This window comes from Manduca sexta, chromosome 24 (assembly GCF_014839805.1).
Source record: "Manduca sexta isolate Smith_Timp_Sample1 chromosome 24, JHU_Msex_v1.0, whole genome shotgun sequence".
Lineage (NCBI taxonomy): Eukaryota > Metazoa > Arthropoda > Insecta > Lepidoptera > Sphingidae > Manduca > Manduca sexta.
This window is the reverse complement of record NC_051138.1, coordinates 4,410,672-4,428,652: the sequence shown is the minus strand read 5'-3', so window position 1 is coordinate 4,428,652 and position 17,981 is coordinate 4,410,672. Positions and strand designations below refer to the sequence as shown.

The following is a 17,981-nucleotide window of genomic DNA, read 5'->3' as shown; positions in this document are numbered from 1 at the left end:
TGTTACCTACGAATGAATTTTATCTAGCGATAAAATCAGACCTAAATCATATTTAGTTAAAACAACATATTTTTTTTTAATATTCTTTTGAATGACGAGACGAGCTTGTCGTTCGCCTGATGGTAAGCGATACGACCGCCCATAAACAGTAGAAACACTATCCATCACCTTGAATTACAAAGTATTGTTTGATATTACACTGCGCCATCCTGAGCCATGAGATGTTAAGTCCTATTATGTCCAGTAGTAATTACACTGCCCACAACGTCCTTCAAATCGGAACACAACAGTGATTACATACTGCTGCTCGGCGGCAGAAATAGAAATTGCAGTGGTACCTACCCAGGCGGACTCTCACATATGAGAGACCTACCACCAGTAAATAAATTACTTTAATAACCATGGAAATGATTTGCCCAAGTTAACAATTTAACTACATTATGGAATACGAATTGATATCGAACACATCAATAATTCATCACGGAAAACAAATAAATGGGGTGAACACACCAGTATATCATTTCCAACAAAGTAGTTTATGTAAATGACGCCTACTTTTAAACAGTCGTAATTTTTACGTTCCGATTGCAGTTTCCCCTCCGTATATGTTATCTTACGGGAAATAAATGAATATATTCACAGTTATGATTTACCGTTTATTTTTGTACTTTGTTCTAGTTTTGTCAATTTTTCGATATTTTTTCGACATTTTGTTCACCCTATTAGTTTAATTCAAGTGTCTTGCTATGGGTAATATTTTTCAACTCTATTGTGAATTATAGTTCCAGCATTATACTTTCAAACGGCTTTGTTTGCTTTACTGGCAATTATGCAATATTGTAGTTTAACTACATTACATAAATCTAGGATGGTTACTTATATACCTAATACATAAGTAATTAGGTCATAAATTTTTCTTCCGCCTGACTGACGAACTGCCCCCGTGGCAGTTGTATTACGGTACGACTGCAGTGTTGAGGTCCCGGGTTCGATTCCCGATTCGCGCTACTCAGTATGAGCCTGGAGTCTGAAATTTGTACCCAAGAGCGTCGCCAGCTGATGGCCTCATGTGATGTAGAGAATAAGAAAAGTATGAATTGTAGGTAAAGTCAAGAGCACATAGTCCCCCCTCTCCCGCTTTAACAATAACAGAGCAGAGCATAATTGAGCGTATGGAATATTAGGAATGCAATTGGTGAATCAAGCAAATCGAGTCAGTCATAGGACTTTGGTTGCTTTATATTTGGCAAGTTTTTTAGAATCTCTAGGAAGCTGACGCTCTTGTTTGTACACGATATGCCGATAGGCACACCTCTTATCTTATATCATAGGATGGAATGCACACGGCGTAAAGTGAGTGCACCAGTTACACCTCTGCTTCCACTTTCGGGAATAAAATGTGTGAGTGTGTACATTCTATTTCAATTTTATGCCAAGAATATTCCAAGAATATTCTTAAAATTATAATTGGACAAATATGTATACCTATATTGGCAAACACATCAAATACTTGTGTGGGTAGAAATTATTCATGTTTGCTCCAATTGAAAACAGTCTCAGCGGGGTTTAGCGCGAGCGAGATATTTTCACGCGAGATAAAATATTCAAATCGTGCAGGTTTTTATTTTTAATATTACTAAAAGATTTATGCTTTTGTGTGATATTAAATTCTGGGGACGGTCATTAATTTAATATTTATACAATTTAAATGTATACATTTTATTTCATATAAATGTTGTTGTTTTTGAAGCTGTAGGTATTAAATTTTTTTTTTTTCACAGCAAATTGACCTCACTACACCTGATGGTAAGCAGAGTGAGGTACAAATAGAATATCAACGAATGAGAAACGATTACCCCTCACTAGTCGACACAATTATGCCGGCCTATTTGAACCCGATATACAGACTGATCTCGGTACGAGGAATACGTGGGAAACTATCGCGCCTCGTGTACGGTCGCTATTCGGGTGGGTACAAAATATCTCGGACCACGAGCAAGAGAGTTTAGAGTAATAAAGCTCCTAGCTCTTATTATATATTGGTTTAAATATTATAAGTCTATGTTTTACATAAAAGGTTCTGTAAATTTTGTTTGATTTCTTTTCTGTTTGACAAAAAATCCTGCAGTACATTGGATGAAAATAAGTGCGACAATTAGAGAATGCAAAGCTTCTGCTTTCTGTTTAGGAGCACGAAGGAATGCTTACCGAGTGCCTTGGTCCGTAAGTCCTAAGATTCGTCGTTTTATTATATACTTTGTTTTGCCTTCGGCTCGGCCCGGGTAAAAAGTTTTTCCGGGATAAATATTTTCCTAGGATAAAATTTGCTCATAACACTCAAGAGTAATATAGCTTCCTATTAGTGAAAAAAAATACAATATCGGTTTTACAGTTCCCGAAATTATCGCGTTCAAACAAACTCTTCAGCGTTACATATTAGTATATAGATTCCACATTACAGTTATAACAATACCAAATGTTATGAATTCTATAAATTTGTAGTATCAGTAATACTATCTTTAAAATAAAATAAAAAGTGAATTATATTTTACAAAGACAGTTAATTAATTATAAAACTAAAAGATTACAGAAACTGTTACTGAGTGCGCAGTCATTCGATTCATTCCAAAATGAACTTTAATAGGTTATTAATTACCCAGGACTCAGGAATACTCTTCACAGCCTTATAAAGTGGCTCGATGCGGTTTTATAATTGATTATAATTTAGAAGAATTAAAAGTTATAATAATTTTTATACCTAAAATGCCCTAAAATTATATTTTGCTAATGTCTGGAGAATGAACTTCTGACCTAAGCCGACTATTATATCTAGTATTTTTTTTTAAATGAAGTTCAAACAATTGTGCTTCTTATTTACGTGGTAATAACAGAGGATTACAAAACTTTCGAATTTGCAAACCAGTTATAAACCATTGAAATAAGATAGTAGGGGGAGTGTTGTCAAAAAACAGAAAAGAGACGCAATACTTGCATGTGACGTCAGCGGGCATAACGCTGCGTGCGAAAGAAAGAGATAGAGCGATATCCCCACTCCACGCCATCTCCTACACGGAGCAATATTTGAAATTTGAATTACTGCCTCATTTCTTATCAAATTTTAATGCTGTTTTCACAAAAGGATTTCTTTTTTGTACTAATTGCTGTTACATATTTAAAATGTACAAAATCAAACAAAGTCAAATACCCTATTGTATATGATAATGTTACGCTAATTATTTTTTATGAAATTAACATTTCGAGTAGGTATTGCAATACTTTTATAGGGAGCAGCCATAATCATGACTTAATTTGATAAACTCCTTTTTTTTAATCGGTTAAACGCGCCTAAACTTCAAAACTAAAACTGCGTCATATGCAAATTAAATTTGATAGACTAAGTAGGGTGTCCCAAAAGTCATCGAGCGTTCTACAAAGATATTCAATTATCCGTAAAGTATCATTTGCATATAGGTGTTACTGACAATCAAGTTAAGTGAGGCGATGGTGGCGGTATAATGTAATCACTCGTTTTAACGTACCCTGGGATAATCCTTGGGGAATGTTTCGACTAAAGTGCAGGAACTTTTCAATCATTATGTGCTTGAAATAGTCAAATTATTTATTTGTAAATAAACAAATTTTACATTGGCATAATTAAATTTAAAAACCTTTTACTTAAAAAAAATATACAAATCTAAGTTCTTACATTAAAAAATCACCTTGACATCGATTATGGGGAACAGTCATAATTATGGCTTTATTTGGTTAAGAAATATATTATGTGATTTTCTGGAAAGATCCAAATTCCGTCTTAATAAAAGAAGAAATAGTGTTATGAATGAAACAAAAAAACAATAAAAAATAACGTTTTTTAATACAAGTGATGAAAGATGTAATTGAGCATTTCAGTTCATATTAGTTCAATTATTTACAAAACAAACTAGTAGACAGAACGTAACACTAACATGTAAACATAGAAAGCGTCAAAGATTATCACAATCACTGAGTTATCGCGTGTCAGAGAGCAACTATTAATTAATCTACTTACGACACAACACAAGAAGAATAACAAATGTCTAACACTATTCACACATTGGTCGATCTGAGTGTAGATAGAATCCAGTCAGAATAGCCCGCAACTGAAGAGTAAACGCCTGGCCATCCATCGAGTCCACACCTATTGCCAAAGGATACTATGCCTACGACCTCCCAGATTCCCTCTGGTCTTCTCTGCATGAGAGGACCGCCAGAGTCACCTCTGCAAGTATCTTTGGCGAATACTCCACCAGCGCATATCTGTTTGTCAGTCAATTCTGCTCCTAAATTCCTGTATTTCGATGCGCAGTCGCTTTTGTCGAAAATTGGCATACCCAACTTCAACTTAACTGGGCTGCTCTTGCCTGAAATGTTATACAACAAAAATATAATCAGTTCACACAAATTAAAAATAATGTGTATGTTTATCGTGTTCAAGGCAATGAAGCGGCAATAAACAGTATTATTAATATAAAAATTATTAAAAAAATATAATTCGTGATAAACATTGGTCCACATTTGACCTAAAAGATGTTATCAAATTATTACGCAACGATACTTCCTTAAAGATTATATCAGTGCAATAGAAGTCTTATAAAACAAAGTGACTCGATAAACGTTCCAATGATTCTAGTTACAGAAACCGCATATCAAAACAAATCAATAACGTTTCCTATTGATTCAACATCCAATTTGACGTAATTCCCAAACGAAGTGAGCGCCAATATTGAATTTCCAAGAAATTTTAAAACGTGAACGTGGAATGCAATAAAATCGATAATACTCACCGCTCAAGGTTTTTCCCCAACCGGCCACGAAAACGTCATTGCCAGTAGCTAGCCGCTCGTTGTTGTTGGCCAGACATATAGGTTTAACATAATCTGAAAAAATATAAAAAAGGTAATATTGAGTTTCGAGTTTATCGACCGAATGACTGCGTTAACATTTAAATTATGGTTCTTTTTTAATTTATTCTGCCATTAAACACTCAGTAACTGGTCATCTACTTATAAATATTAAGTCAATTTGAAACTTTTATACTTTGCAAAATTTACGTACTTGATAGACACAAAAAATGCGAATACAAAGAAAATTTTAAAAATATGTACAATAATTTATTCTTATTATTGCAATCGAATAAAAAATAAAATTTACTATGCTACTATTTTGTTAATATCGCAAAGGGTTTTCAATGACTGGCATTTTAAAATGCTGATGAACCTCTTTTCAGACACGTACTGACTATTCGAGCGAAATAAATTTGAAAAAATAAATTACAATGTAGCTAAATCAAGCTCTGAGGTGACGCAGCTAAGGTGGGGTTAAGAGCATCATTTATTATTAAAAAGCTAGATTATTTATGTCTTAAAATTACGACATTTATTTGACTTGTGTGAAAAAAAAAGAAAGTCCTGGATACGTTAGTATATTAATGAAAAAAATGAATCAAGAGACGCATCCCTTGACTTACTTATAATCATCGATATATATGTACTACGTACTAGATCTAACGTTCTGAACACTCACTCTGTTCAACTGAAGTGTACTTCAATCCGGTATTGATTGCCATTTTAATTATCCTCTATTTAAATCGCTTTAGCACTGCATGTTTAAAAAACTTGGTTAGACGACGATTGATGTTTTAGCGCTGCAGCGAACTTTAGTTCTAACTTAAGATTTTGAACATATAGTTTATATGGACGTTCGTGTCTATAGAATTTACGTAAATGCCCATAATCAATTAAAAAAGTAAAACCAGTTAAATCGCATCGCTAAGACTTTACGATCGTTAACTTGTATCGTGTCTACTACCCCAGATTTGTTTCCGCGGTGGTATTACAAGGATTTGAGTCTTTAAGCCTGTAATTAGCTTGATCCATCAATGCCATAGAATCTCATTTGGTCAAATCGCAGTAAATATTAGAGAATTCGCCATCGTATTTATGATGCCATTACGTAAACGGATTAATGATCCCTTTCGTAGTATATAAGTATCGGGCCTTACCTAGGCTTCAAATATCAAATATTCTTAATTTCGTATATTAAAAGCACGTAAAGCCGTTGGTTCAACGCCTGATTTCTCTCCAGTCATGTCGGATTTCCGTCTCACCGAACTATAAGAGTGAAGGAACAGAGAGTGCACCTCTTTATTGCGCAAACACATGTGCACTATAATATCTCCTGCGTGGCTGATCTCCGTTGAGATTGGCCGCCGTAGCCAAAAATTCGGCTAGGAGGACTCATTCTTAATTTCAGGGTCGAAGAGGTTTGCCAGTAAGTCTGTATCTACAATTTAGTACTTACATGTGTACTGAGCTCGTCTCGAAAGCCTAACAAGGGCAATGTCATCTTTCCTGTTCTTGTTGTCGTCACTGTACCCTGAATGAGGGTAAGCTGCTTCAATTGGAATGTTTTGTGGAGGGTCAGCACAAACATCGTCCACGCAGTCCACAGAGTTTTGGGTGTCGTACTCTCCAAGTCGCACTGTTATTCTGGAAAATGATAATAATTGAAATAGAAAGATAATCTAATAGTATATAAATTATGTTTTTGATTATTGTTTTGTATGACGAGATGAGCTTGCCGTTCGCCTGATGCTAAGCGATATGTCCGCCCATAAACGTAGAAACACCATCCAACATCTTAAATTACAATGTATTGTTTGGTATTCCCCTACGCTCGCCATCCTAAGACATGAAATGTTAAGTCTTATTATATCTAGTTACATTGGCTACAATGTCCTTCAAACCGGAACACAACATTGACTACACACTGCTGCTTGGGAGCAGAAATAGACATTGCGGTGGTACCTACCCAGGCGAACTCTCACATATGAGAGACCTACGACCAGTAAAACATTCATTATCAAAGTTTTCTGTTATTGTTTGTATTTCAATAATGGTTTCCTATACTTATTTGGAAGATTATATCTCGAATTAATAAAGGAAAAGTTGTTAAAATATATAAGCAATTATTATACATGTAACTGATGATTAAGTAAGACAGGATATTTTCAATATATTCTTCCACCAAACTTAAGTGTAAATTTGTTCTGTGTTATATCAAAGTAATCAATAACCAATTCTTTATAACAGCTCGTGGTGTCATTTCTATCTTTGTTTTAATCTTTTTCATTAAAATTATAATCGTGCTCATTATGTAGTTATGTAATTGAAACTTATATTAAAGTAAAGAGTCTAAGTTTTCTTAAATAAATAAATAAAAAACAAATATCCCAATTACCTAAAGATACCGGAAAATGAATACAATTACACTTATGACCTACAAACTTGCTAACATTTTTAACCTTCACTCATAAATATCTTACTTACCATAGATTTCCCTGAATAGACTATTTCTAATAACTACAAGTTTTCCTTATATGTAAACAATATGTAATAACAGTGATTTGCAAAACTTAATAGTCAACGTCATGTACGTAATAAGTGATTAGACTCCTTGGAGGATGTTTGCGTTTTCATGATCAACTGCGAAGGCGGCTTACGTGCAGAAGCGCGTAGAAACACGCATAACTGTCTATCGCCAATGCTCTCAATCTAGATGTTTTTAATGTATAATAATATCAGCTCTGGATTATATACTGTCCCACTGTTGGGCACGGGCCTCTTCTACTACTGAGAGGGACTAGGCCTTAGTCCACCACGCTGACCTATTGCGGATTGATAGACTTCACACAACCTCGAAATTCCTATAGAGAACTTCTCGGGTATGCAGGTTTCCTCACGATGTTTTCCTTCACCGTTAAAGCAAGCGATAATTCACAAAGAATATACACATCATTTTTTAGAAAAGTCAGAGGTGTGTGCCTTTTGTATTTGAACCTGCGGACATTCGTCTCGGCAGTCCGTTCCACAACCAACTAGGCTATCGTTGCTACTAGGCTATCGCTGCTTTTTAATGTATTCATTTAAAACCATCTAAAAACATTGTTCTGGAATACTGAGAATTGAAGACACTATACCATAACTTATAGACACGGATCATTTTTTTTTACGTGCACGGCAAAGTGACTCTGCTGCACCTGATGGTAAGTGGAGTGAGGTCCAATAGAATGTCGACTGGCGAGAGATGACCCTCGGCAGTTGACACAATTAAGCCGGCCTGTTGGAACCGGATACTTACAGGCTGGTCACGGAACGTGACACATTTAGGTGGGCTACTATTGTGGGTTTTAACACCTTGTGGTTATCCGGGCGAATATAACATATATTCAACTACCACCATTTATGAATTGGAAACTGACCAAATATTGTGTACAAGATCAAAATGCTTATTGAAATTGTAATATTTTATTTTTAAACTTCTTATTACAGGGCATCGTTAGTATAATAATAATAATAATGATAGGTTTCCCAACATTGACTTCTTTCATTATTCAATAGGATCAGTTAAAAAGGCTATTATTATAGACTCCATTATATCAATGTCTTAGATTTATATTATTATATTTTATTTGGGCGTATAAATTGTACTTTTTAATATTTTCATTTAACTTTGTATATTAACTGTTTAGTATTTATTTCATTTCCTTCTTTTGTATCCGCTGTCTTCTTTATGTGCTAATGTCTGTGGAAACTTTATTGGATTGTGTGTTACCTATTTTATATAGTTTATATGTGTACTATTGTTCTGTTTGTTTCCTTAATGAATAAAACAAAAATAATAAGCTAAATGGAATTATTACTTACAGTTTCCCGACCTCTCTCTCCACAGCGCCAATAGTACAATGAGCGGCAGTCAATACATATCGCTGGTTGATCAACACACCTCCGCATTGATACGTAGTGGAGCCAGTACCTGATGAGAATAATAAAATTTGTATCAACCGAAAATCAACCAAACTTAATTAAAGTTGTTTACCAGTGCGAACAATACACCGAAGTCTTTTTATTGCAACTAATTGTAAAATAAGTCTTAATAAACGTAGTACGCATTAAGATGACGCTATTATTTAAATTCTTGATTGTGTCGACCATGAATTTGGTTCCAGACATTGATATTCTTAAGAATTTAATGATCTAAAAGGCACTGTAGTACTCATACATTTAAAAGTAAACATATTTCAAATAACTGGTGGTCGGTCTCGCATATATTTGTGAGAGTCCGCATGGGTAGGTACCACCGCAATGTCTATTTCTGCCGCCAAGCAACAGTATAGTCACTGTTGTGTTCCGGTTTGAAGGACATTGTAGCCAGTGTAACTGCTAGTCATAATAAGACTTAATAATCCTGAGACATCTCATGTCTCAAGATAGTGAGCGCAGTAGAATACTAAACAATACTTTATAATTCTTGGTATTGGATGGTGTTTCTACTGTTTATGGGCGGTCGTATCGTTTACCACCAAACGAACGGCAAGCTTATCTCCTCATTCAAAGCAATAAATTAAAAAAAAAAAATAATTTCATCAGTATGCCTATGAGTTTTTACATCTAGCTGCAAATAAATAAAACCTGCAGATGCTCTGGTAATTTAACTTGATTTGATTGATAACTATTAAAACAAAAGAATAATATTTGCAGTCTGTGATTCCATTTAATGATGCTTGAGTGATGACACGGAAACTATTGTAATGCAATTAACACTATCCAAGTGTAGGAACGTGTTTACAAAGGAGGTACACCACTTGAATAACATGAAAATTGATTACCGCAATTATGTTTGTTATTTTCAACAATTACAACAAATATATTTTTACTGATCGTAGGTGTCTTATAATTGAGAGTCCGCCTGGGTAGGTACCACCGCAATGTCTATTTCTGCCGCCAACCAGCAATGTATAGTCAATGTTGTGTTACGGTTTGAAGGACATTGTAGCCAGTGTAACTAATGTACATAATAAGACTTAACATCTCATGCCTCAGGATGGCGAGCGCAGTGGAATACCAACCAAATACTATGTAATTCAAGGTGTTGGATGGTGTTTCTACTGTATATGGGCAGTCGTATTGCTTACTATCAGGTGAACGTTAAGATGGTCTCGTCATTGAAAGCAATAACAAAAAAAAAACAAATCAATAAATAAGTCAAGAATCATAGTAATTTATTTACTTCTGAGTAGGTACGAATAAAAAATAGAGTACCACGCGAACCTAACAAAAACAATGTCTATGACATAAAGCAAAAAACCTACTCTAGTCCGAATAATCAACGATGGAACGAACAAACCAATTACAGATAATAAGAATAAATTGATCACGAATCTTCGAGATAAAATTCTGCGCAAATATAATAATCTGAGAAGCAAAGGTACCACGAAATTGGAGTCTTAATTTTACTTTGTCAATAGTTTTCCTTATCCAAAATAATACTATTTCGTAATATTTGGTAGTAATTTAGATAGCTAATAGATTTTAGAACTGGCCCAGTCTCGATTAATGCATGCAAGTTAAGCAGATTAGCTAGCATAGAATAATGTAAAAGACCATTAAAAATATGTCTGATAATCCTCAAATTTTTAAAGATATGGTAGTATTACAAATAATAAAATAAGCGAACACAGGTATATTTAACAAAAAATATGACATACAAGATATTGTCAATGACAGTAAAATGGTACATGGTCAATACATATGTCATTAAATATTGTATGTTTTTAGTAAGAATAACGAGCTACATATTAAGGATGTTGTAGGTATTGAAATAATCCAAAAGTTCATTGCCAACATGCATGTGACACGCATACCCACGCAAAACCAGATTCAAAAGTTGATCACTCGCACAATATGAATAACTTGCAGTCTATCTGTTTCCGATATTACTGCTGGTAGAATATAAGCATAAACCATAAAATATGATCAATTATGGTAAATAGCTCTAAATCTGTGCTCTCGAAGTATGTTAAAAAATTATAATCAAATCTAATGCAAGCGAATATCTACTTATTAAACACCAGTATATTGAATCAAAATTTCTATTGAAATTTGAAGTATTTTCAGCATCACATTCTAGAATAGTTACTAAATTTTGGAATAATTGTCATGTAAGAAGTGAATTGTCAATACATACGAGTCAAATATCCAAGCAACGCCATCCATGGAAACTCGTCGAGGTCTGTGATTTGTCCTCCGTATATGCGGTCTCCATTCATGTCCACACCGCACTGATTCCTGGGTGCTGGTGATGAATCTTCATCATAAGTTGGGTCTACCCCACCCGGGTTAACAGGTGGAGCGCGTGTTGGTACAGGGGCCGGCTAAAAATATTTAAAACTTGTTAGTATACTACAATACGACTTCAGAAGTAGAATCTTAATTAGGGTGTATTAGGAGAATCATCTTGATAGCATTAGATTGATGATAGTTTCCGCCTACGCATTTCAATTATATTGAAATTAAAATAATTTTATTATTAATTATCATCATCATCATCTCAGCCACAGGAAGTCCACTGCTGAACATAGGCCTCCCCCAAGGATCTCCACGTCGACCTGTTGGAAGCGGCCTGCATCCAGCGACTTCCTGCGACCTTAGCCAGGTCGTCCGTCTATCTTGTAGGCGGGCGTCCGACATTTCGCTTGCCTCTACGTGGCCTCCACTCTAGAACCTTTTGACCCCAACAGCCCAATTTATTATAATTAATAAGTAGGTTTTATTTCAGATTAGGTGAAATATGGTATAGCATATTTCTAAGAAATACAAGGCAAAGGAAGGATTTCAAACGACCTTTACTAATAAAACATTTACATTATAATTAAAGTTATTAAATTTTCCCGCACCACTTAAAGTCCTGTCTACTTGAACAAATGAGGTCGGCAAGTTTGTCGTACAAAGCACGGAACTGAGCACTTCCTAGTGAGTTGTTTTCTCAAGTATAAAGTAATCTTGTGGAAGACATCAATTATGATGCGAATACAAATCAGGGCGGATGTGATTTAAGTAGCTTCCGTGAAATATTGTACTATCGAATTCTCGATACATGCAGATTTGCTCGATACTGAAGTCTTCTTAGTCAGAATTTGACTGTTTGTGATCACATCATCACAGATATGTACAGATGTTGAAGCTAGCACGGCTTAAAATAATTTAGTCTGCTGCTACATTATGACCTATAAAATTACCGGTCCAACATTTTCGTGCTATATTGCTTAGGTAAATTTGGTGATCAGCTGCATCTAAATTTTGATTGTGCGGTAAACTTTTCATTAACATTTTTATTTACCGTGGGTTGCGGCCTGCTGGCCTGTTGAGGTAAGGGTCCGCAGCACACACGAGGAGTATATCCATCGAAACCACACTGTGACTTGCGCAAGTAGTTAACAACGGGGCTAGGCAGAGGCCGTTGCTCAAAAGCCGACAGTAATTGAGGGCACTCGTAAAGGGAGATACAGTTACTATCGACCCCTTGTGGTGTTGTACATGACTGTGAAACTGCGAAAAGGAAGAGTTATTATAAAAAATTAAGACTATTCTTAAATTCACTCGTATGTACCTAATTATAATTATTTGCTACTAGGAGTTTTCTTTTTGTATATCGGATCCTGCAGTCTATACCGGGGGAAACCTGGGATACTGGAATTTCCTGGCTTAGCGACTCCAGGGGCCTGGAGGAAACTTAAGAGGGGATATCTGGGGAAAGGAAGTGTGGGGGCAGGAAAGGAACCTTCTTAGGATGGGCGAAGGGGAGAAGGCCAGGAAATGTTCACTAGCCCTCATAGGCCTCAATGTGTAGTTACATCCAGCCTAGAGCCGCGACGAATAACATCCCTGCATTGACGTGCATTCAGTGTGGAGATCGAAAATATAAGAATTGCTTCGTTTGAAGTGCTACTAGGTGTTGGCTTCGCCTCTAGGAAAACCTTTTTTCGATACAAGAATGCGTAAGTTGCTGTGGCAATCTATAGTGCCATCTCTACGACTCCAGCGCCATCTACTTACAAAAACCGGATTAAAATTTGAAAATTACTTATTGGAGCAAATTACCGGGATAGAATGTTGCCTATGTGTTAATCCAAGATGTGGTCTATGCATGTTCCAATTTCATCAAAATCCGTACAAGTGTTTCTGAGTTTACTTGTAACAAACATCCAAACATACAATCGTTTTCATTAATATTCGCAATATTATATTAGTAAGATAAAAAAAGTTAGTCAGTGAAAACTCTGAAAGTCGATGTAAGATAAGAAGCAAGATTTTCGATGGATGAAAAATATAACTACAAGAATAGTAGATAGTATAAATACTCTGTATAGATCAGTACATCGTATTATCTTTAATATAACAGAGGCCGTACTTAAGAAGCGTTTCCACAATCGTTAACGCTAACGTTACATGAATAACATATCCTAGTGATATATTTATCGTTAGGTTGTCATTACCACAAATTTTTGTTTTCTTTTAGCGTTACCGATTGTAAAAAAGCATCTTGGCTATGCCTCTGAAGATACAAGCAAGTTCGATACAATGTATAGACACGACTTCACATACACGGTGAGAACGTCACTAAGAACAGTTATTAAATAATATGTGACATTATATTTGTTGTAGAACCTCATAGTTCTAATATAATTAAAAAATAAAAAACATAAATGTCTTATGACAAGTCGTGTAAAACAAGTGCTCAATAATGATAAAAAAACATTCTCTGAATTTATTCGTATTTTTCATTTAATGTATAGTATTTCATTATTTTTAATACAATATAATTATCCCATAGGGATAGACAGAGACTGGTTTGCCACTTTAGTCGGTTCTAGGATACTTCATTCGCTTTCACTTTCATTAATCTTCTCATTCTCGCCGGTTCAAATTTCTTTTGACCTAGCTTTTACCATGAATATTAGATATCTGACATTCGAATTACTGAACAATAAAAATGATTTGATTGTAAATTGTTGATCTAAAACTTCTGCCTCATATTAACAGTCATTGGCTGCCTATTAACCTCCAGAAGGAAAAACCATTAGAAACTAACGTAGGTAACTAATGATTTTATCATTAAGTAAAAATCGAATGAAACAAAACAGTGACTTTTGAATAACATATTTTGCAGCCAGCTGCAAGAGGTGTGTTGGTATAAAGGCCTTAGCCCGAGCAAACGGCCTTGACTATTAGTTCCATACATTTTTGACACACGAGTTACGGGCAGGAATACAGGAATATTTACAAATATTTGCTACAAAAAATTAAATTTGGGTCTGTTTGAAAAATGTATACTACCAAAATATTCCTTATTATATTGTCGTATCTAAAGTTTTAGGTATTAATTAGATATTTTCATAATGAAATTGATGAAATAATAGATCCATATCATGAACATTTTGAACCAAAGTAATAATAACTTTATTATTTATACTAATATATAAAACTAAAGAAGTTGTTTGTATGTTTGTTTTAGCGCGCTAATCTCAGAAACTAGTAAACCATTTTTTTTTTCTCTAATAGGAGACTAAACTAGGAGGAGTAATGACTCCTGAGAGCTCTCTCCTATAGCTATAGGCTACATTTTATTCCGCAAAAATATATATTACAAATTTCGAAAAACTAGCTTCTAAAATTACGGGTAGCGCGCAGTTTTGCTGGGAGCACCGCCTTAACATGTTACTGATAACCTTTAGATATCATTATTTTTATCATCGCCATGTGGAAATGCTCGTCGCACTATGAGCTTCTATCGATATTGTGTATGTCATACTATATTTTTCTTGGACTTCCCTGCATAATAAATCGGTAAACATAATGTCAAGTGCATATGACATAACTTTGCCGTTGTAGATTATAAAAATAACTTGGTAAATACTAGGAACATTAAATATTAAATTCAATATAGATAAATTGTTCCAACTGCTTTCAATTTTTTCAAAGTAGATGCTTAATGTTTTGTTTAATCAACTTTCTGTTTGATATTTCTTCAAGATTACAAGTTTCATAAAATTTTACATAATATACTCAATGTCATATAAATTTTAAACAGGAAGAAAAAATAATTGATTATAAATTCGCTTTATCGTCATTAAAGATGCAGATTGTTTTTGTTTCTTTAGCCTGATTGACACTACATGTGTGATTAGCGCTTCATCGCAATCAATTTGAAGCAAAAACTAATTATATAGATAGCATACTACGTAGGTCGGTACGACACAATACGTCACAAACGCAATACCTAATTGAACTCAAAAATAACTTAATCCAATATTTTCTGAGATCAAAATAGCACTCAAGACAATTCTCAAACGTCACCTTTACAAATAAGATTTATTTTCCTTTAAAACATTCACAATCTGGTTAGCGTATGTTTTATGGAAGAAAGCGCGGCAGTTGGCTTACCTATAGCCTAAGCCAAACAACAACAGCCAAGAAATCAGTAATGTGTAACCGGATTTTAATTATTTTAGTTTAGGATGCATCGCCCATTTTGATCCAAAATATATAAATTCCTAAAAGATAAATATGAACTCCTCGAATGAACTCTATGTGAACAAAAATCATCCTAATATTATAAATATGAATGTTTGGCGTTTGTTAGAAGTAAACGCAGTAACAACAACATATTTAGATGAAATTTTTCACATGGCTAGACTGTACCCTGCATCATTACATAGTGATTTATAGACTTATGTAGCAGCAACACGCGGGAAAAGCCGCGAGTAACAACTAGTAGAGACAAATCGCGTTGGCAATGGCCTATTATAAGTGGCATATTAACGTTATTAGTGGGGAAATCCCGCTTGCAGATTCCTCAAGCCCGAAAAAAGAAAGATCATTGACTCACCAGCAACCATCAGGTAGAGTCTTCAGCATTAGAATAAGGACTACGAGAGCCTTCTTAAACATAAAAGACTATCCTGAAGGATCTTGATTGCCACCGAAACCGATTATAATATTTAAAAGTGGACATTATTTCCATAGTAAAAAGGTTCAACTTAATCCATACTTTATAGGAAATAACCTTCAAACGATTCAATCAGACGTCAATGATAAATGATTTGAAATGAACTTGAACTGCTCGTGTGTTTAAATCACATCTCACGATGCTAAAAACCCTATGACGCATTAGTGAACATAAAAAAGATTAGGTGATTTTATTATGTACAGGTATCTATCTAAATTATATTAATTTTACATTAACGTATAAAATTTAAATTTGGATTCGAAGTTGAGTTTCTTTGTTATAAGGAAAACTGCATCGGAAGTGTTTTCTATTACTAGTATGACGATATCTGTCTATGTGGCTTGGAAATTCCAAGTCTATAAAAACATACGCCTTTTAACAATAACGAGAATTCCGCGTATTAACAGGTTTTGTATATATTTATCAAATTTAATTCTTAATGTAACGTACAATTTCGAAAAGCCTTTTTATTGGCTATGGCGCCTCAAAACATAAAAATAGTTGAAACAAAACTGGCTCAACAACTTACAGACACATGTCCAATAAACTGCAAACACAATGAACACAATGTGATTCTTCATTTTGTTCACTTTAACACTTTATCATAACTTAATAAATAACAACTTTTCTATGCAATATTTTTTTAATATTTTTATATAAATAAATTAAAGAGCGCTGGACTCGCTCGTCCGCTTTGCTACACTGGATACTGGAGGTCAAGTCGGTACGTTAAATACTTCTTACAAATACGTTTTGTTGTTCCTATCAAGTAGCGTTCGCATAAAAACCTAATACCTTTGTGTGTTCTTATTTTTTATATTTCCGTTGATGAAATCTTATCAGGAATTTTTAGTATGTTTTTTTGGGTTGAGTTTTTAACACGTAACATTTATAATTACCTGTTTTACGAACAGAACTTATTATATTTTAGTCTAAAAGTGTGCCAGGTATTAAAATATTATTTTATCTCCTCGATATTTGATCACTTTTACTTTAATAGAAACAATTTACCATATAAAAAAGATTTAACGGTTTTGTTATTTTTACAAAATAAATACTAATGATGTTTAGAAATATAACAAAAATAAATGTAAATATCAACTAAAAGAACCATCGTAATATAATAAGAATACCTTAAAAATAAATTTCAATTTAACCTTATATTATGCAAACTGATTTGCTATCGGTACTTACGTCATACATAACTGTGTATAACTAGTTTCTTAGTATATAGCATTGATGTAGCTCGCCCTCTGAATCATGGATTTACCCGGGTCTTCACAATATCCTTAAATAAATTATACGTATTTCAGTGTTATCAATTAACAACTATGATGACATAATATGATGTATGTAATTGCGAAGGTGATCCAATAACTAATTCTTCGTCACAGTTAACAGTCCTTTATGGTTATAAAATACATTTTTACTGAAAAAAAGGATACCTATATATTAATTAGAGACATATATCTACGTGCCAAATATCGCTCTAATCCGTAACGCGGTTTCGGCGGGCGGAAACAGGCTTTCTTCGGTCTCTCTGTCTTAGTACATCAGTGGGCTACGGTGTCTATATTCATTTTTGTAGGTGTTTCTTTTATTTATTTTTTTATTTTATTTTATTTATTAGGGATCACCAACAGAATTTACAATATAACAAACGAATACCTAAAACAAGAAAAAAAAACATCTGAACTAATTACAATTCTAATAACAGGCAACCACAATATGCGCAAGGTTAGAAAAAAAAATTAAACATATAAAAATAAAAAAGGGAAATAGTTAACAATATAAATCTATATTCTATATACCTAATGACTAATATCAAAGTTTATTATATCAGAATGCATATTATACCTCATCAATATTTGCTAAAACAGTTTGAATGTAGACAAGGAATCATGGTAAATGTCTAAATTCTTTACTTTAATAGACAGCCGGTTATAGAGAGCTGACAGGTTAGGGATGGGTGAGTGTCTTCCTACATTGGTTTATTTAAATTTAGTCCCCTTGCAAAATATGAATACTGTATTTTAAGATTTTTAAACGCATGCTATCGTCGCCAGATGAGGTCAAAAAACCAAATTAAAACTTAA

At 34.1% G+C, this 17,981-nt stretch overlaps 1 protein-coding gene across 1 annotated transcript; it reads right to left on the bottom strand.

Moving 5' to 3' along the window:
* Positions 1-3,851: 3,851 nt before the first annotated feature.
* Positions 3,852-16,608, bottom strand: LOC115443900 (serine protease 7). The gene is made up of 7 exons (XM_030169493.2): positions 16,415-16,608; positions 12,217-12,425; positions 11,065-11,251; positions 8,745-8,853; positions 6,340-6,527; positions 4,824-4,916; positions 3,852-4,400 (listed from the first exon to the last, which is right to left on the bottom strand). The coding sequence occupies exons 1-7, from the start codon at positions 16,464-16,466 to the stop codon at positions 4,087-4,089; spliced, it is 1,152 nt and encodes a 383-aa protein (XP_030025353.1). The 5' UTR covers positions 16,467-16,608; the 3' UTR covers positions 3,852-4,086.
* Positions 16,609-17,981: the final 1,373 nt, after the last annotated feature.

Excerpts from the sequence above, each read along its gene's own strand:
- LOC115443900 (XM_030169493.2), bottom strand. The coding sequence starts at position 16,466 with ATGAAGAATCACATTGTGTTCATTGTGTTTGCAGTTTATTGGACATGT. Across the intron at positions 8,854-11,064 it reads GTTGCTTGGATATTTGACTC|GTACTGGCTCCACTACGTAT; the intron begins GTATGTATTGAC and ends TATTCTCATCAG. Across the intron at positions 6,528-8,744 it reads GAGAGAGAGGTCGGGAAACT|AATAACAGTGCGACTTGGAG; the intron begins GTAAGTAATAAT and ends ATCATTTTCCAG.